This window comes from Micropterus salmoides, unplaced genomic scaffold (assembly GCF_014851395.1).
Source record: "Micropterus salmoides isolate LMB-PRFRI ecotype aquatic unplaced genomic scaffold, ASM1485139v1 Ms_hic_scaffold_4013, whole genome shotgun sequence".
In the NCBI taxonomy this organism is placed as follows: domain Eukaryota; kingdom Metazoa; phylum Chordata; class Actinopteri; order Centrarchiformes; family Centrarchidae; genus Micropterus; species Micropterus salmoides.
Genome location: NW_024043389.1, coordinates 1 through 19,861, shown reverse-complemented (window position 1 = coordinate 19,861; position 19,861 = coordinate 1). Strand labels below are relative to the sequence as shown.

Sequence of the window (19,861 nt, the reverse complement as noted above, 5' to 3'; positions counted from 1 at the left end):
TTGAGGCTACGTTTGTTCACTGTAGTCTTTGCTTCCCCCCTCTCTTTATCTTTGTTTATTCATGTACAAGTCATTGTGAAATTCTTCAGGGGTTATGTGCTTACATTGTAACCAAGGCTGTTAATGGCAGGGTGGTATTCAGCCTGTCCTGTGGATAAGAGTAGCAGCTCCACTTCCTTCTCTGTCACTCCATATTGTTACCCTTTCCACAAGTTCACACTGAGCTGCCTTCAAGGACAGTCAGAAATATAGACATAATCATAAAAAAAGTATTGTGTTGTGTTTTTAGCCTTTTACATAGCCTGATGAACTTACCTACAGTATTTAATAAAGTGGCCCATTAGTTAAAAAAACAGTCCTTTCGACATTAATTTGACACTTAAAGTATCTGCATTCATATTTTTAGATATCTACAAAATATACCTCAATGTTTTGCTCTGTGTCTATTTACATGATGTTATTGTGCATGTGTGGGACAAGTGTTTATATTTCACATGGTTTGGGGTGTATGCATAAACTGGAACTCTTTGAATATTGTAGTTAACCTACTGTAATTTCAATTTGTATTTCAAATTACAGTAGATTACAGTAGATACACTTTATTCATTGTATTTTGTAGTATTTGTGTCTACCTGCGTATGGAACTGCAGATAGAAAGCAGGCAGTGTATTATGTGTACATGGTCCTTGACTAATACATTTAAAGAAAAATATTACCAGTGTCACATCTGAAGCACAAAAATGTTGCTTGATCTTAGTGACTTTGTTCCTCTCTGTTAGGCTATTATTTCTGAGAAAACGGAGCGTGTAAAAGCAGAGACGTTTTAAGTTGAGAAAGTCCTATAATGCTTATGAACTTTGAAAGAACGAGCTGCACACAAAGGTAGCATCCGCTGTCGGACAGCCTGAAAGCAACAAGCTTGACCGGACGAAACGCTCACTGCTGCAGTGTCGTGCACTCTGATTTGACTGGACTAGCAACAAAACGAGCATATTTAATCCTCACTAAGCGTTGTGTAGGTAAGTATTTTCTCGGCTATGAGATGTAGACGTTTGCCGATATAACGGCATGATAAATCGGTTAAACTTTCTCCTGCGCTTCAACGACGTAGGTGGAGGGATGCCCCCCCCCCCCGGATGCTCCAGCCTACACCCTCATCCTGAAAAAGGAAAATAAGTCTTCAATCGTAATGGACCTATGTTCACTTTATTTATAGGCTGCTTGTAAGGACACCTGCAGTGGTCAAAGTCCGGACTCTCCGTGGCAGGGCATATCATCCCTGGAAGAAGAAACCATTTACGTATCGAGGTAACGTTAACTAACTTGTTAACTGACGATGCCATTCAACGCATCATTTTCTAGTTTAAGTGCTGTTGGTGAAATCACTAACCACATTGACAATGGGTGCCTGACTAGCCTAGATAATTAAACAGCAAATTGTAAAATAGCATGCCATTTCTCTGCCAGTATAAGTTAAACTGTTTGCTTCCTAACAGAGAGATAAAACGTTTAGCCTTTGTGGTGACCTTTGTTTCGCGCAAAGTGGGGTCACAGGTGACTTAATCAGGTGAGGAAAGGGCGGGAACTACACTGTAACCAAGCCTAGTCACCTTGAAGGCTATATTGGTGTGAAGTCCTATATTTTTCTAATGCATTTTTTTTTGTTTTTAGTCCACTGCAGTCAAGATGCTAGCAATTTGGCTGTTAATCTGCATGGTTTGTGATCCTAGAAGTATGGAGTAATTTATAAAAAGTTTAGAGAGCAGGTTCACCCAAATTACAAGTCAAACATTTCCTCTCACTTACCTCAATTTAGCCATGGAGATTGCTTAGGGGTTTTTTTCGTACCAAAAGTCTGGAGATGTCCATCTTTGATGTTTCTGCTTTCACTCCATTGCAATAGGAGTGAAGAGGCAATTATTTCTCTTGGGGTGCTCACAGCATTGGAAAAAAAAGTGTCTTTCCAGAAACAGTGCCCCAATTCTCTAAATAAACCACAGAACTTACTGAGAAGCACAGTATAATTGTGACTAGACCTACTTTTTCCTGAAGAAATCATCCATGTGAAAACGGTTCACACTGGGCTCTGGATTATCCAGAGCAATGGCAGAAACTTTACGTAAAAAAATATTACATCTTAATGCTGTGAACACCCTGAAGGAACTCCTTTCACTTCCGTCGTGTACCTGTATGAAGGCAGATCAGTATCTCAAAACCTGGACAAATAAAACCAAATGAACCACCCTTTAAACAAGACAAGTAGGTTGTTTATGTACTATTCTGAAGTTTAGGCCTGTTTAAGTATCATAAAGAATCAAACGCTTATTAGACATACTGGTGTATGACTCCCTGGTCAACAAACACAAAACCTTCACTAAGGTCTTTCCACTGAAGGATACTATGTAGATCAATGTTATGGGTCTAAGTGCTTCCCGCACCATAGCCCTTTTATTTACAGAACAGAAACTGTGTGCTCAATTAATGATTCAGGTTTATGGTCTATTCAGTGCTATGAATAATTTAAAGATGTGGATTGAACAAGGAGGTGATGGTGTGAACTTGGAAACTGCATCACTTAGCAACTAGTCAAATGTACCCCGATGGAGACCTTTATAAAACAGAAAAGTATAGCACAAGGGGTTTCAATGAGAAAATAGTGGTAGAAGTTGGAGTGTAAATGTGAGCTTGTTTAGCTTGTAAGTATGATTGAAATGTTTTCAGTCATACTCAGAGGCCCCTTCAGATTGTTGCTTGATGCTACTGTGTGATCAGCTGGGAGTTGTGTGCAATTAGGAGGAGTACCAATGTGAGAACTACGCCTGAGTAACTTTTATTTTGTAGCATATATGACTTCGACAAAGCATGCAAACTGTAAATGCTGAAAGTTTACCTGACATTACTGCGGAGATGTTGCTTTAGATGCGTCATTTGAAAGGCAGCTGTATCCCTTTGGCAAACAGAATCACTCTTGATTACTCTCACTTGCTGTGAAACACATTTTTATGCAGAGCATAAAAAAATACTGACAATGAGTGTCAGCCAGTGTCGGTGTTTGTGTGTTAGCTGTTTTATCCTTTTATTATGTTTCATTTTCCTTTCCGTCAGATAAAGACAATGGCATTTGGGTTGCAGAAGCACAACTTGAGTATTATCGGAAGGAAAGTACTTAAGTTATATTCTGAATTTACATTTGGGGTCATATGAGCAATATACACTTGCAATTTAATTTTTGACAGTGTTGTTTACATTTTTAGACTATTTTGTAACCAGCCAGTTTATTAATTTGTTTGGGATTCACGGTTAATTTGTCACGTTTATTTGTTTTTTTGTGTATTGTTTTGTCTTGCTAGTGTCTTGACATTTTGGTTTGAAGGGGGAAATTGTGGTCAGTCGGTAAACTGTGAGGCTCATCGTTCATCAGTCAGAAGTATCATCAAACCCTCACATCTGAGACAGTATTTTTCTACAAATCTTTTCTGAGCAGTATCAAGACAGTTAAAGTTTTGTTAGTGTGAAAGCATGGAGTAATTACATTTTGTTGTCAAATTTTATATTTCCTTGCATTGAAGGAAAACAATCTGCACTTTCAGAGTTGAACTGGAGGAAGGAAGATGTCGGCGGTTTATAAAGATGCCCAGGAGGACTGGCTGACGGTGTGTCTCAAGTACCTGCTCTTTGTTTTCAACTTTCTCTTCTGGGTAAGTGAGACCCTTAACAATGGTTACACTTTTTAATCCTTCTTTTCCTTGCATGTCCTCGGAACGTGGTGCTGAAACAGCATTAAGCTCCAAATGGGAAGCCTGTGCATTGCAGTCATATCGACAGTTCTCACAATGACTGTAGATATCAATAAGTCATGTTTTTAAATACAGAGTAATTAGAGCTAATGAATGGGAAATCATTGTATTGTGCTATAAGACACAGTAAAACTGCTTCAACGTTCCTTTAAAACTGCAGGCAGAGAGACATTAAAAGGACGGAGCCATGTAGAAACAGGAAGAGGATCAATGAGGGTTCTGATTCTGAAATGGCTGAGCTATGGACTCGGCCCAAAGTGAGTCATAGATTATTTAGGGCTTGTCAGTGTATGATGGGGAACAGTGTCAAACCTGCTCTCCCTCTCCGGCACCACACTTTATGATACTGCAATTCCCTGCTTAAAGTGTATATGCCCTTGCAGCTACAGTGCAGATTGTCTGGGGTTACTTTGGAACATTTTCAAAATCTGATGCAAAGAGAATATTGTCTGTAGACAGAGAGACAGAGACGGATCTGTGTGTGGGAGAGGTTAAAGAGAGAAAAAGGGATCAGGCTCTATCTTCAGGCTTGGGTTAATGTAACCCTGTCACCACCTTTAAAACTCATCTTTTGAGGCAACACATTGTCACTTTGTTAGTCTTCTCTATTTTTGTCCACCACTGCACCATTAGAACATGCATCAGTCATGGGGCCAGTACATAATTTGTCAGGACATGGCTGGCTTTTCATAGCCTGAGCAAGAGTAAAATACAAAACTTAGCTAGTCATCGTCTTGCTAAATATCAAGTGTATCTACTTTGATATGGATGCAGCATATTGGTATAATGCATCCCCTCTAAATATATTCTGTAAGGAGTTTCAGAGGATTTGTATTCAATAAGTGGTTTAGATACAGGATTGGGATTTGATAAACTGTTATTGAACCCCAAACCTAACCCAAGCCATGTCAGTTTACTTACCTTTTAAAGACATGTGAATTTATTATAATTCAACGGACCTTAGGTTATCTTACTTGTTCCTAAATGTGCTCTAGTTTGGCAAGGGCCACCTCCCTCTGGGCCCTGCATGTATTCAAGTAGTGCCTACTTGACTGGGCATGCGTTGTTGTGAGTTTGTGGATCTTGATTTTGACGGAAATGGAATGGGAGGATGAAGGTGAGAGACTCTCTGTGGCATTTCCTATCCGTGCGCCTGAAACTGATGAGAGGAACAGATCTGGGCACCGCCCCTTGGTCTGTTATCCAGGATTGTTTGTGAGGAAGTGCTCATTATACCATGACTTGACCTCTGAAGTCCTGCTCCTCCTATAGCTCTTTATGCCTTTGCCACTTCTTTCTTTCGTTATTCTTTCTATTTCCTCTCTTTTTTTCCTTACCCTATTTATGTTCCTTTCCCTCTGACTGGTGTACCTTTTTTTTTTTTTTTTTAAATCCTCTAACAGCATTGAACTCGCTTCCTATTTCTCACTTCGTGCTCTCTAAAGTGCTATAGTTTGTGTTTTTAGGGCCCGAGCACGACCGTGCGAGGTCCCTATTGAATCTGCTCGGATATATATATTTTTTTTTTTTTTTTCTGCAAAGTAGGCCCAAATGACATGGCCTAAACATACTCGAAAACTCACCAAAATTTGCAAACATGTCAGAACCGGTGAAAAATTTCGTATTCTACAAGTTTCGCACATGGGCGTGGCAAAATGACTCGCTAGCGCCACCTTGAAAATTGGAAATGATTAGCCCCTCGTTCACGTTCAACCTACATGTACGAAATTTTCTGGGGACATGTATCGTATCAAGACGCACAAAAAAGCCTCAAGAACCCATAGCCTAAAGTCAACAGGAAGTCGGCCATTTTGAATTTTATGGCCATTTTTGGATGATTTACATACTTCGTACTTTAACGAACTCCTCCTAGGGATTTAGTCGGATCGACGTCAAATTTCTGCTGTGCCTTCTAAAGGCATTGACGATGAAAAGTTGTGCTATTTGCGCGTTTTCGTCAATGGGCGTGTCCGTGGCGTCGATGATTCGCAATGAAACAGGAAGTTGTTGTAACTTCAGTGTACATGCTCACATCTGGACCAAACTGTACATCTGGAGAGAGTCCCGCCCTGAACACATGTACATGCCGACATTCACCCACAGTCATAGCGCCACCTGCTGGCAACAGAAAGTGACCTTTAACGAAGCAGCCCCCCCGCACGTTTCACCTATGTGCACGAATTTTCTGTGGTACGTGTATCTTGTCCAGACGCACAAAAAAGCCTCTTGGAGCCATAGCCTAAAATCAACAGGAAGTCGGCCATTTTGAATTTTACGTCAAATTTTGGATGATTTACACACTTCGTACTTTAACGAACTCCTCCTAGGGATTTAGTCCGACCGACCTCAAATTTGTGCTGTGCCTTCTAAAGGCATTGAAGATGAAAAGTTGTGCTATTTGCAAGTTTTCGTCAATGGGCGTGTCCGTGGCGTGGCGTCAAAGATCAGCTCTTCGCCATGACACGGAAGTTGTCGTAACTTCAGTGTACATGCTCACATCTGGACCAAACTGTACATGTAGGATGAGAGTCCCGCCCTGAACACATGTACATGCTGACATTCACAGACAGTCATAGCGCCACCTGCTGGCAACAGGAAGTGACTTTTAACGAAGCAGCCCCCGCCGCACGTTTTACCTACGTGCACGAATTTTCTGTGGTACGTGTATCTTGTCCAGACGCACAAAAAAGCCTCTTGGAGCGATGCCCTAAAATCAACAGGAAGTCGGCCATTTTGAATTTTACGTCAAATTTTGGATGATTTACACACTTCGTACTTTAACGAACTCCTCCTAGGGATTTAGTCCGACCGACCTCAAATTTGTGCTGTGCCTTCTAAAGGCATTGAAGATGAAAGTTGTGCTATTTGCAAGTTTTCGTCAATGGGCGTGTCCGTGGCGTGGCGTCAAAGATCAGCTCTTTGCCATGACACGGAAGTTGTCGTAACTTCAGTGTACATGCTCACATCTGGACCAAACTGTACATGTAGGATGAGAGTCCCGCCCTGAACACATGTACATGCTGACATTCACAGACAGTCATAGCGCCACCTGCTGGCAACAGGAAGTGACTTTTAATGAAGCAGCCCCGCCGCACGTTTTACCTACGTGCACGAATTTTCTGTGGTACGTGTATCTTGTCCAGACGCACAAAAAAGCCTCTTGGAGCGATGCCCTAAAATCAACAGGAAGTCGGCCATTTTGAATTTTACGTCAAATTTTGGATGATTTACACACTTCGTACTTTAACGAACTCCTCCTAGGGATTTAGTCCGACCGACTTCAAATTGTGCTGTGCCTTCTAAAGGCATTGAAGATGAAAAGTTGTGCTATTGCGAGTTTTCGTCAATGGGTGTGTCCGTGGCGTGGCGTCAGAGATCAAGTCTTCGCCATGACACAGGAAGTTGTTGTAACTTCAGTGTACATGCTCACATCTGAACCAAACTTTACGTGCTTGATAACTCTCCCACCCCGCTATGGAGGACCGATCCTGACACAGTCAGAAATAAATACAGAAATAAATAAATGCTCAATAAATAAATAAGCATCCAATTAAATACACAAAAAAATTAAGTAAATAAATAAATGTAGGTAGTAATTAAATTATACAAGGAGACATAAATGTATATATTTTAATTAGTGCCTTTACTTATTCACCTTGTTATAATTACCTTATTGTTTATTCAACTTTATTTATTACTAATTTTTTAATGTATTTATTTATGTGTGTGTTTTAATATTTTTGTCTGTTTTATTCTTCCTTTGTATTTATTTACCTTATTTATTTTCACCCATGGTATTATTTCTGCCTGTCTTAAATTTTGTATGCATTTCTGCCTCATTATGCAAATGAGGAGGGCTGTGTCTCAAGGGGTCATCTTCTCTGCTATTGGTGGACCAGTCAGACAGGAGAGCTCCTACTCTGCCTGCAGACATCAACGATCTTGCCCCTCACACAGTCAGATGGCTTCCTTCAGTGCGCTGAGGTGTTTAACAACTCTGAAGACAATACTACCAGCAATGTCTTCCTTCTCTTTCACGTAGAAGCACCGACAGACAGTGCTTTCAGTTTGCTGCATGCATGGACACAGAACTGCGGTATAGGGAGAAGCACACGGTCAGCTGGCTGCAGCTAAATCTGGAGTGCACTCGTATTCAATTCTGTATGGTAAATTCAGTTTTAACGGAGCAGAGCGAGCTGACAGGCAGAGTTAGAGACTTTTTATGTCCGTTTCTCTCTTTACAAAGACGCATGTTGCAGTCAGAGTCTTCTCTGAGATGCGAGCACGACATACAACACAATTTATCAAATTACACAACGGATATACAGTATGAAAATAAGATTGATTGGATTATACTCACAGGAAGTATAAACCTCTTACATGGGTCTATTAAAAGTAAAGTAACACAAAAATGTCAGGGAAATTACTTTACTTAGATTTAAGTACTGCAGTTGTACATTTGAAATACCTTCCTACCTTTCTGATAGGAAGCCTTCTTGAGGTGGTATAAAACATTTCTTCTATTCTGATTTGAGTTGTGGACAACTATGACCACATGAATTAAAAAAACATTTCACTGCCCAAGTCAGCTATGACACAAGTCTTGATCATCAGACTACATGCTGTACAGTATTTGTGGACAGATTTTGTCCCAGGATTTCTTATGCATTTCTTCTTCTTCGTTGCATGATTTAGAATAATAAGGTGAGAAATGGGTCTATTCTGAGTTCATCCTGCACTGCAGCAGCTAATAAAGTCCATTTAATCCCCAAAACGCTTTTCTTTTAGGCAGGCTAGAGCAGAAAACACTCACCTTTCTCAAGTTGTACAGTAATGTCACATGTGTATGAAGGTGGATCAAACAAGCTAATCTTAAATGTCAAAGTAGAGAGGAGCCTAGTAGGCCTATTTATTTCATTCATTACACAATATGAATAAGCTATGCAGACAGTTGTAAAGAAAGAACATCTTTTTCTTCTGTTCTCTACTTGTTATAGTTACACAGTATAGGGGTGTGGGCTGTATTAAAAGTATCCACTGTCTCCCATGCTCTAACACACGGTAACGATGTAATGTGTGCTGTTCTCACATTCTTCCTCTGTATGTACACATAAACAACAAGGCAGGGAAATATAAAAGGAATTTATTTTATGTTTGGGTACATTATTGTTCAGTGTACATGCTCACATCTGAAACAAACTTTACGTGCTTGATAACTCTCCCACCCCGCAGACATCTACACGTCAATACCGATTTATATTCATAGCGGCAAGTGCTATGTAGCTCCACATAGGGGACACAGGAAGTGACATATAGCACATTCATGCGGCGTCATAACCGCGTAGGAAATTCACAGCCGCACCGGCAGAGCTCCAGAATATGCAACTCGGCCGGCTCACGCGCGGACGCGCTACTAGTGCGAGGGCCCGCCCAACGCTGCTTGCAGCTTTAATTTTTTATTTGTCTTTGTTTAAGATTGAATTGATATGACACACTCTATGTTTCCACAGTATTTAATTTCTCTGTTCAAGTCATCCGGATCTCCTCTTTCTCCATTTTTGACTCATACCGTGCTTTTATTATGCCTTTTTATCTGTTTTTCTTCTCTGGAACCTTTTGCTGCACCCTTATCAGTTTTATCGTATCTCTTTCTTTACTTTTATACTCTAATATCTTTTTACACCACCACCTCTTTTCTCCCTCTCCCTCTCTCATCCAGGTGGGTGGAGCAGCTGTTTTGGGTGTAGGAGTCTGGACACTGGTGGAGAAGAGTGACTACTTGAGCCTGCTGGCCTCCAGCACTTTTGCTGTATCAGCGTATATCCTCATCCTGGCCGGCAGCCTGGTGGTGGTTACGGGCTTCTTGGGCTGTTGTGCTGTCATCCGGGAGCAGAGAAGCTGTCTATCCATGGTGAGACGGGGGAGGGGGTTCCTGCCTTTGTGTTTTCATATAAAGGTGTGTGGTAGACGGTAGAGTTTATGTATGTGATGAAGCAATGTGAATTTTAACAGATTTGCTGGAGTGCTTATTTAAAATCTTCGAATTATTGGATGCTTTTACAAAAATATTGTTTGAACACATATTTGCTTTTACAGGTAACAATTTCAGTGCGGTCATTACAAATACAAAGAATGGTGCTTTTCTCCGGACCGAAAACCACTAAAATACCCTTGAGTAAGTAGCTGTGCTGTAAATGAAAAGTTGCCAGCAGGACTGCAGTTTTACTGGGAGGCTATTCATTGTATGCGAGTGAAACTAAACCAACTTAAATGTCCGCTGGTCAAGAGCAATCTATGCTGTGGAGTAGGTTTGGGTGGTATCGCGGTATTACAGTATAGCAGGATATTTAGAAATACCCTTGGTATGATTTTCAATACCGTCAAAAATACAGTTGCTTCTCTTTCTGATACAAAGATGCTGTATTGAGCTAATGTATTGTGGCGGGTGAAACTACATGAAACTGCCTGACATCATCTACAATGCAACAGCTCCTCTTCACTTCACACACGGGAGCTTCAGCTGCAGCCTTTATTCGCTGACGAACTGTAACCTACTCTGCACCTTTACTGCTAAACTTATGCGCGCGCCTGTGTAGAGCAGAATGGCTGTCCACAACTAACCACTGCGCTGTAGTAACGTTATAACTAAATTTCCACAGAAAGCAACATGAAAAACAAAGGGCAGGCTTACAACACACTACCCTCGTTAGATTGTGAGCTTCAAATTAGCTAACCTTTAAAATGAACAGTTAAACAACACAAGACACGGCAACACTTACAGCTTCAAAGTTTGAAGATGGGTTACGTACAGCCCATGGCAATCTGTCCTTGAACCGTTACAGAGCTTGTTTGTGGAACTTTTTAAGCACTAATGTATTAATTTAACACACCCTGAAGTGTAAAGTATGAACATTGTGGTTGTTACAGCGCTTGCCATCCTCCGCGGTAGGCTTGACCACTAGGTATTTCAATTTTGCGGTTATTGCGACAGCCCTGTTCTCAGCCACACACTCACTACGTACACAAAAAGGAGCGAATCGCCAGCGATTGTGAGTGGTGGTAGGGTAACGTTACAGGACTAGTAAACAAGAAAAAAGCCCCTGCTTCTGTGGTTAGTCCAGATGATAAAGGTGCACCAGCTAACACGGACGAATCTATGGAAGAAGGCGCTTATTCCCTATCTGTACCCAGCAAGACGGAAGACTCCTGTTTTTCATTGCCCTCTCCCGGTTTTACAATTCTCCTGATTTCCCATATTTCTATGTATTATATTCATCTCTGTTTCTGGCACTGTACAGCGTGTATAAGCCCTTCAGCTCTCACTACTGTTTCTATCCAGACAGTTAGCATGTGTGTCACTCCCCCACCCCCCGCTTTTTTACACAAATACCTTAATATACTGTGTATATACCCTGGTGAAATGTCAGGAAGATATGAAAAATTAAATACCGCCCAAGCCTACTGACGACTGAATATCATATCACAGAAGATGTGCGTTATCACATTTACCTCTACTGGTGAAACAAACAATTTCATCATCTGTTAAGCTGGGCAGACATGGTGCGATTTAACCCCTTTGTCTATTTTGTCCATTGACAGTGCAGATTAGAGTTTACCAGAATTTCTGGCATGCCGGAATCCGATCTTACGAGATCTAGATCGGTGATTGATCAGGTGTAGTGAAGGGATCTGATAAAAATTTTGTCCAACTCTAAAATGAGTTGCAGGTGACCAATTTGGGGTTAAAATCAGCTTTAGTTTCATTGCCATATTGCTTTTGCAGTTGGCAAAATTAAAAAAATTCCATTCATTTTCTCTGTCTCAATTCCATACTGCTTACTAATGCTGTATAGCGCACTATGTACAGTTGTTTGTAGTAAAATTTTCCTTTATTTAGTATATAAGAAATTAACGTACTACCTTATCATTCAGAAATCAAGCAGATTTGTTATGCTTCGGGAAAGCTTGTAGTCTACAGAATGTTGTCACTTTTGCAGTGTGAATGCACTGGATACAAAATGGCTAAGATACTGTAAAACAAACTACCACTCATGGACTGAAGGGGTCTTCAGAGTCGGACCGCTCATAAAAGCTTAATTCAAGGCACACTTGGACTTCATCACATTGGAGGGAAACATTTTTCAAACACTCGATATAGAAAGGTTATGTTAAATAGCAAATGTTGAAAATGCTGCAGCCATGTTCTCTCAAAAGTGCAACTTCAGTGATCACGAGGGCAACAATGCTGATGGTCCAGGCTACTTGTTAGTGGTCCTAGATTTTATGTCCGCTCAGAGAAACTAGATGCTCACCCACATAAGCAAAGGTTTGCTTTCTCTGCAGAACTGCATAACAGCTACGCAACAACGTAACATGGAACTCATCCATCCTCTTCCTGGTCTGAACTCCATCACTGGATGCTGACAAATGGCCTCGACAGGACCCTTACAGTCCTCATTATTTTACAGAGACAGGGCCCGGTGGGAGAGAAGGAGGCGGGAGGTGAACATTCACTGCCGCAGGACTATTTATAGGTCTATCTATCTACGGTTGATAGATGGAGCAATAGAAAAGAAAAACAGGCTTGCAGGAGTGAAGAGGTAGATATGTAGAGGATTTAGTCTGTGGTGCATTTTAGTTGAATATCAAATGTATGTGATATTTATAGATTAGTTCAGCGTGTGTGTGTGTATGTGTGTAAAGAAGTGGTGAAGGTAGCATTCTGAGTGCGCAGCAGGCCAACAGAAACCAATTCTTTTGAAATCTTCTGACGAAGCGATAGAGAGCAGGCTGTGTTTCTGCATGACTTAATTACTGTGATAACTGTAAAATAGAAGAGAACGTTAATTCACTGAGATCACTGACTGTTTTTTTACCAGTAGTTTGCCTTCACTTTGTTCCCTGTGTCACGCAGCATTGGTTGTCTGAACTGTTGTGTCCCACTTTTTGACAGGTGGGCCTAATTAGTTTTGTGTGTGTGTGTGTGTGTGTGTCTGCATCACGTGGCATGGCCCATGTTTGTGTGTGGTATATGAACCATTTCATGACCAGTCAAAAGGGCTTGTGTTTCTTTTAGCTGGAGAAAGCTGGAGTTTTGATCTTGCTCAATCTGCAACTCTCTGTCTGAGCGCTCTGAATGTGTGGGCGGTGGGTCTGTTTGCTGCACAGTTTACATAACTACATTTCAGTACGTATAGTGCTTATCATTAATGTTGATGCTTAGAATTAGAGCAATCAGTGTTTTCTTTCTTTTCGTTTTAGCTGCTGAGATATTGATTTTCAGTTAGACTATTCTGATGTCTGATTCATTATATTACTGGTTTTCCTGACGAATACATGAATGTTGTTATAATTAAGTTAATTTTGATCCATAATGGAGCTGGTTTCCAGCAGTATGTAGAGCTCTTTAAAAGATGCTCGAGAGAAATCTGATTCTGCAGCCTGTCAGATTGTTTTGCGTTGTCTTCTATTGTGCGTCAGTGCCATCTGTTAGAAGTGACAGATGCAGCACAATGGCAGTTGATCGAAGTTTTTATTGAGCCGCCACCAGTGTGAGCAATTTTCTCAAATGAGTTACCTCAGCATACTACTCTAACTGGCTTGCTGTCTTTATCATCCACAGTATTTCTTCTGCCTGCTGGTGATCTTCTTGATTGAACTGGTGGCTGGAGTGCTGGCTTATGTCTATTACCAGAGGGTAAGTGTAAATAACTAAGTGAAGGATTATCACTGCATTTAACTGTACGTCCCAGGGGTCGCTTGAATGCTTCGGTTTTGCGCTGAAAGGAGGAGTAAAAAACCTTACTGTTTCAGGCCAGATGACCAAGATCAGACCAATCTACTGTGATGTGTCTTGTGTAAAATATTGTCATGTTTTATGTAGAGGATAGAATATAGGATGAAGACAGTGAGGGTGTTTTTCTGAGAGAACGATTTAATTTACATTGATCTAAGTGTGCGTTAAAACAGCACTTTCTGCAAAATGGCAAGTTATAGCTCTCCAGTGAAGACACTTTTAAACATACTTAATTGTCAAGATAGCAGAAACTAGGGAAATAATTTGGAGGCAACCCTGCCTCACCCAATTATCCTTGAATGTATTAGAGATGCTTATTTATTTATGAAAAATCCCCGTTGACAGTTTGTTTCTTTGTATAGTCTCCACTAGATGCTCGCTCTGCTTTTGTGCATCTTAAGGCTCAAGCATTTCTGACTCATGTTGATTTTGATGGCTTTTCCTAATGCACACTGAGGCTGCTGCTGATGGATAGCTACGATTTCACATTGTGCTTTAGGCATGGGCCGTATGAGATTTTCACAGTATGATAATCTTAAACAAAAATATCACTGTATCACGGTATTGTGATTACAGCTCTAAAATGTGGTCTGTTTTTTAAATGTCTGGGTAAAAAACACCTTTGAATACAATATATTTTATTTTTAAGCAACAACATGTGCTACTGCTGCTAAGAATAATATCAAATATCACTGTACAATATTGATTTATTATAATATTGTTATTGCAGTGATGATGCACATAGACACATAAGGAGAGAGTGTGTCACGCACACACACATACGGTCACTCTCCGAACAACAGACAGTGGAAAAGACACCAGTCTTGAATTTAGCCAAGAGTGATGGGTGGTTCTCCCGTAGGCAAACTTAGTGTTATGTTCGGTGTCTGGAGTTTATCGAACACACAGTTCTCATGATCTTGCTATCTCACAAAAATCTGCCTGTCAGTCAACTAGGACTACAAAGAGCACCACGCTGTCTGCGGCCAAGCTCTGAGATTTATTATAACGGAAAAGGGTTCAGCACAGGATAGAATCACTTTAAAGATAAGGGCTCTCTCTCTTCCTCCTTGTCTCTCGTGTGTGTGTGTGTTGTGTGTGTGTGTGTGTGCGCACGTGCTTGCAAATGCACACATAAAAGGCTGTATTTCAAGTCTATTTTTTGCAGTGTGTTCATCTGTCTTTTCAATCACATCACTCACAGATGCGCGGGAGTTTCCACCGGTCTGTCTTGCCCTAATCCTCCCACTCTTTCATTTTTGTCAAGCTTATCACTTCAACACTCTCACCTTTGTAGTCCTTCCATGTGTAATAAATGAATCAGCTTGTGGGTACAAAATAAATTTTCCATAAATACCCCACCTACTTTGTCACACGCACACTGTTTTTCACTGTGTGTGTCTGCTGTCTCTTTCTGTGTTCCTCATTTCCAGCTGAGTGAGGAGCTGAAGCAACATCTCAACCAGACTATGACAGACAACTACGCTCAACCAGGGAAGGAGGCCATCACATTAGCTGTGGACAGACTACAACAGGATGTATGGACTACATTTACAAAAACCTCTGTGTTTGGTTTATGTAAGATTATATGCTACACCAGTGGGCCAGAACCGGCCTGCCAGCAATAATATCTGGCCTGCGGCCAGATTGCTTTGATAGCAGAAAAAAAAAATAAATAAATTGATAGTGGCTGGTGCTGAAATAGATATCGGTCATGACGGATACAGTTACTCACACAATCACTTCCTCTTAAGTGATTGTGGCTGCAAAATAAAAATGCGGGAATGTTAATTGCAGCAATGCTTTATGCTGAGTTTATTGAAAGATTTTACTTTGAAGAGTTCTGAAGGACACACCTAAGAATGTAGAAAGTTGCGTGGCGCTGCGGAGAGCCCTCAGTTGCAATAGTGCATGGATCATGCGTAATATTCATCCAGCCAACGATTGCGGACCGTTCACAGCCTGTCGGCACCGGAGAGGGAGTGGGCGGAACAGGGACAGGAGATCGCAGAGCGACTGGACTGCTGCGGTCGGTCAGTGATTGTTTCCTCTGGCGGGATGAAGTCTGACGCTCCGCTTGATCCATGATAAGATTATTGTCAATAAAGCATGCTGTCAATATTTAAGAGACCCAAAATATCACAAATCATGCTTTTAGGGGAGCTGATGTCTTATAAGGGGGAGCTAAGGTCCCCCTGCCTACTCCATAGTTCGCACCCTGAATTTCCTGCGGATCAAATGCCGGGCGCACACACACTGTAGCAGTGCCTTATTGTGAGCGTGTGCAAAAGTGTCCTTATAATCAAGTAATAAGGGGAGAAAAATATACGCAGTTAATTGGAATTGATCTTCCAATCTTCCTAACAGGAGTCCCACACAGTACCTAGTGAGCTAAACATGAGTATAAGAGGATTTGAAATAATTAGACTTTGTTCTGGCCCGCCATATAGTGGCTTGAAAAATATTTGGCCCGATGCCACACTTATTTGCCGACCTCTGTGCTACACCTTCCTTCAGTAATCATGGTCAAGTATAGTCACACTTTGTTATAAAGACGTATTCCATGACTTAGTCTGCAGCTACCATATGTGAAGTAGCTTTAAATTATGCTGAAATTCAGTTGAAGAATTTGGTCATACCTCTGTGTTATCCATTATGGTTTGCTGAACACATTGTTCCAAAAAAGCTAAATTAATTATCTCAGAGATGAAGGAACGCCACTCCCTTCAGTTACAAGAATGTCAAAGTTTACAGAATACTGATTTGAGGAAGTTGTTTGAGCCAAATACATGAATCTGAGTTAAACGTTGCAGTAGCTTAGCTATTATGAAAAAAGAGGGATTTGTGCTTTTCTAACAGTGTGTGACCTCATGAAACAAACCTTTGCTTTCCTCTTTCTGCCTCTCCAGTTCAAGTGCTGTGGCAGCAACAACTCCCATGATTGGATGGTGAGTGCATACATTTCATCAAAGGTGGCAGAAGGCAGGCTGGTGCCCGACAGCTGCTGTAAGACAGTTACCCTTTATTGTGGCAAGAGAGACCACCCCTCCAACATCTACAAGGTGGAGGTCAGTGCACTACACGTCGCTAGGAAATAGAAATGCTAAATGATAATGTTCACTGAACATTGCTTGCCGACATTAGACAATATCATGAGTACTTTTGGGATGTTCCCATGTCCTGATATTTCCCTTGTTGAACTAAAATAGTGACAGAAACATAGAAAACACAGTACTTTCAAAGTTTTCTCTGATAAAATGAGCTTTCTAGAAATGAATAAAAGATGAGCTTTTGAATGCTTATCTGTGCTGCTTAGGTGAAGCTTTTCCACCTTTTTCTGTCAAACCCTTTAGTTCCCTTCTCTGCGCTCATGGTACACTGCCTGCATCATGTGCAAAGGCATAAACGTGAAGATATACTTTCTAGGGCTGTACCCGAGTATTCAAATATTCGATCATTGGGTACACATTCGATTTTAAATTTTGAGATTGAAATATTTTTTTTGCGCACCTGACCTCCGCAAACAGCAGTGAACGTAATACCTTCAGAATAAAACAAAAACATGTCCACTGGGAAAATAGGTAAAAGTGGGCTGAAAATGGACTTCAGGCAAAGCTGGACTATACCAACTTTAATAAACCCACATATTCCTGGCAGGATGTTTTTCTTTTTGCAGTTGGATATTAGCCATGGAAAGTGCGCGCCTGTGGCTATCTGTACAATGACATGTATTGTTAGGGCTGGGCGATATAGCCAAAAATTACATCACAATAACAAATTTTATATCATTTGATATTGATAATTATCAAAATAAATGTCAAATCATTATTTCTTTCAAGTTTAAAGGCTGATTTTTGCTTGTTGAAGAAACCAGATGGTTAATTGTGGTTTTAAACTAATCTTCATGGTGAGAATATGACACTTGCCAAACAGTGGATAAATATCTTTTATCTTATCAATAAAAAATAAATATCTTAATAGAAACATTCGGTACTAATTTGTTCGTGGTTGAAATTAATAAATTACAAACTTTGAATATTTGTTGTATTGTTACTGAGTAAAACTATATAGCAATAATTATCATTGTTGTTTTATTGCCCTGTCCTATATATTGTTTATTACATGACTTTTAACTTTCAGGCTTTTGACTCTGCAGGGTGGTTGCATCACCAAGCTGGAGCAGTTTCTGGCTGACCACCTGTTGGTCATTGGTGCTGTGGGAATAGGAGTGGCTTGTCTGCAGGTTAGTGAAATATGATGTGTGCTCCAGATAGTTGTTGAAGAAGCAGAATACTTCATCTTGAGTAAACTGTACTTTATATAAGTCCAGATATTATTTTATCAAAACTAGAGCTGCTGCTTTTACATTTATGTGAAAAAGCATTTTGTTGAATCAAATTGTACCGAACCCAGACAGATGAGTTTTATCTTTCCGTTATTGAAAATGTACCATCGCAGGTCAACAACCTCTAAATGGACACTTCATTTCATCTCACCGTCTCAGTCATTATCTGTTTTGTTGTTCCCCCTGTTATTTGATTTCTCTCATCTGAGATGGATCACAGACTTACAATTCAGTGCAGGGCTGACAGTACTCTTACAGCTCTTCACTATCCCTTTGTAAATCAACTTAAGAGAACTTGAGACCAAACAAACCTGCATTGATTCTTCCCAGTAATTTTTGTAAACTTGATAAGTCCTTTAATGCCCACCATTTGACATACTGTTCAGGCAACATTTTTCATTAGGCACATGGCATCTGAGAATAAAGCCAGACAACCTGCTGACAGAAGACCAGACGTTCTATATTGTAATAATCAAAGCAGTTGACATGTTTTTTTCCAACTCAAAGTAATCTGAAAGTGTTATGCTAAACATATAGAAGATCAGGTGCTGATTATTATCCACTAATGTACAATCCAAAGTGCTAGGTCAGCCTGCTTAGTTTGTAATTTAACACTTTTCAATCCAAGCACATGTTTGCCTTCATTTTTACATTAGCCTTGTATTTCTTTTCTTTGTCAGTTGTTCTGGTTTGTCTTAATGTCGGTGTACTTTCCTGTCTCTTGTCACCGTCAGACTGAATGAAATGTAGATTTGCTGTGTTAATTCAGACTAGACACTAACCTGTCTATGGTGAATTGTACTGTATGTCTTTATGTGCGTGTGTGTGGTGTCACTGTAGCTGGCCGGTGCAGTCTTGACAGCCTGCTTTATCTATCTGCTCTATAAAGAAGAGGAAGACGACTTCGGTGCATTGTGATTTAGTTCAACAGCGTCTTTGTGGTTTAATCAACTGGAGATTTGAGGTTGGAGGGTATTGTGGAAATTGGATATCTTACTGCATGTTTGTGCTTGTGTGTCTGTCCGCTCTGTGTTAAATGTGAAATCTTTGGGCTCCGTGTATGCTAAATGGAGACATTTATAATCTTACTTGATTTTATTTGCTGAGTGTGAAGCATGCAGCTGCCTGGCTTTGGCAGTATATTGCAGATTGTCGCTCTGCATGTTGTGCTAATGGGCTGTTATGGCTGCTGAAAATGTGATAAAGGTCAAACACATCCTTTGAATGGCTTGATTAATGCTGCTTCTGCACTATGATGTTGTATACAAGAGACATGTTTTGTATCTTTTGTACAGTAGTGACTCAGTCTATAAAGTACCTGTGCTGACTTGAAAGTGAATACAGTATAGCAGGGTTTTATTTATATCCACAATGGCAGTTTATTTTAATTATTAATATTATTCCTTTATTTTAAATTCAAACTGTAACATTAGGCTTCACTATATTTTTGTAGTAAAATATAATACTAAGATTTGGTATGCAGTTTATAGCTAATGCTATTTTTCTCTGATATTCAGAAATGTTGGTAGCAGGTTACCATCGTTGATAGTTTTTTTTTTTTTTTTTTTTATTACTGAAATTGGCAGAAGATACACTTTTCTTTTTTTTAAATGTATTTATTCTGACATCTCCTAATACATTATTATTCGGGAAAAGCATTAATGTTGTTGCTATAGTTACTTGCATAATATAGTGAAGTGATTCAAAGAATAGTGATTCACTGGATTTCTGTTTGGGGTGCCCACATTTACAATTTTAAGACATCTGCCATCCAATTGAAAATACATTGTTTTTTTTTCCCACTACCCAATCAGTCTTCTGAAATTAGGCTTCAAGAAGGTAGAAAAGCAGATGAGCAGTTTTTTTCTCCTTTTCCTCTCGTCATGGTTCTCTGAGCCAAAATGTAGCAGTGGTGGAGAAGGA

The 19,861-nt window shown here is 40.2% G+C and overlaps 1 protein-coding gene across 4 annotated transcripts; it reads left to right on the top strand.

Annotated features, from left to right (window-relative positions):
- The first annotated feature begins 865 nt into the window (after positions 1 to 865).
- LOC119887118 (tetraspanin-11-like) lies at positions 866 to 19,283 on the top strand. 4 transcript variants are annotated; one of them, XM_038698042.1, is made up of 9 exons: positions 866 to 1,019; positions 1,217 to 1,308; positions 3,570 to 3,698; positions 9,517 to 9,708; positions 13,420 to 13,494; positions 15,027 to 15,131; positions 16,503 to 16,661; positions 17,750 to 17,836; positions 18,779 to 19,283. In XM_038698042.1, exons 3-9 carry the CDS (start codon positions 3,612 to 3,614, stop codon positions 18,854 to 18,856), a joined length of 783 nt encoding a protein of 260 aa, XP_038553970.1. In that variant the 5' UTR covers positions 866 to 1,019; positions 1,217 to 1,308; positions 3,570 to 3,611; the 3' UTR covers positions 18,857 to 19,283. The 4 variants fall into 4 exon arrangements, with proteins under 4 accessions (XP_038553970.1, XP_038553968.1, XP_038553971.1 ...); XM_038698040.1 differs by having other exon boundaries at positions 3,591 to 3,698; positions 18,779 to 19,281; XM_038698043.1 differs by lacking the exon at positions 866 to 1,019 and having other exon boundaries at positions 1,132 to 1,308.
- Positions 19,284 to 19,861: the final 578 nt, after the last annotated feature.

Bases quoted from the DNA above. Each gene is read 5' to 3' on its own strand.
- LOC119887118 (XM_038698042.1), top strand. From the start codon at position 3,612: ATGTCGGCGGTTTATAAAGATGCCCAGGAGGACTGGCTGACGGTGTGT. The intron at 16,662-17,749 runs GTCAGTGCACTA...TTGACTCTGCAG, and splicing joins CCAACATCTACAAGGTGGAG to GGTGGTTGCATCACCAAGCT. The intron at 17,837-18,778 runs GTTAGTGAAATA...GTGTCACTGTAG, and splicing joins TAGGAGTGGCTTGTCTGCAG to CTGGCCGGTGCAGTCTTGAC.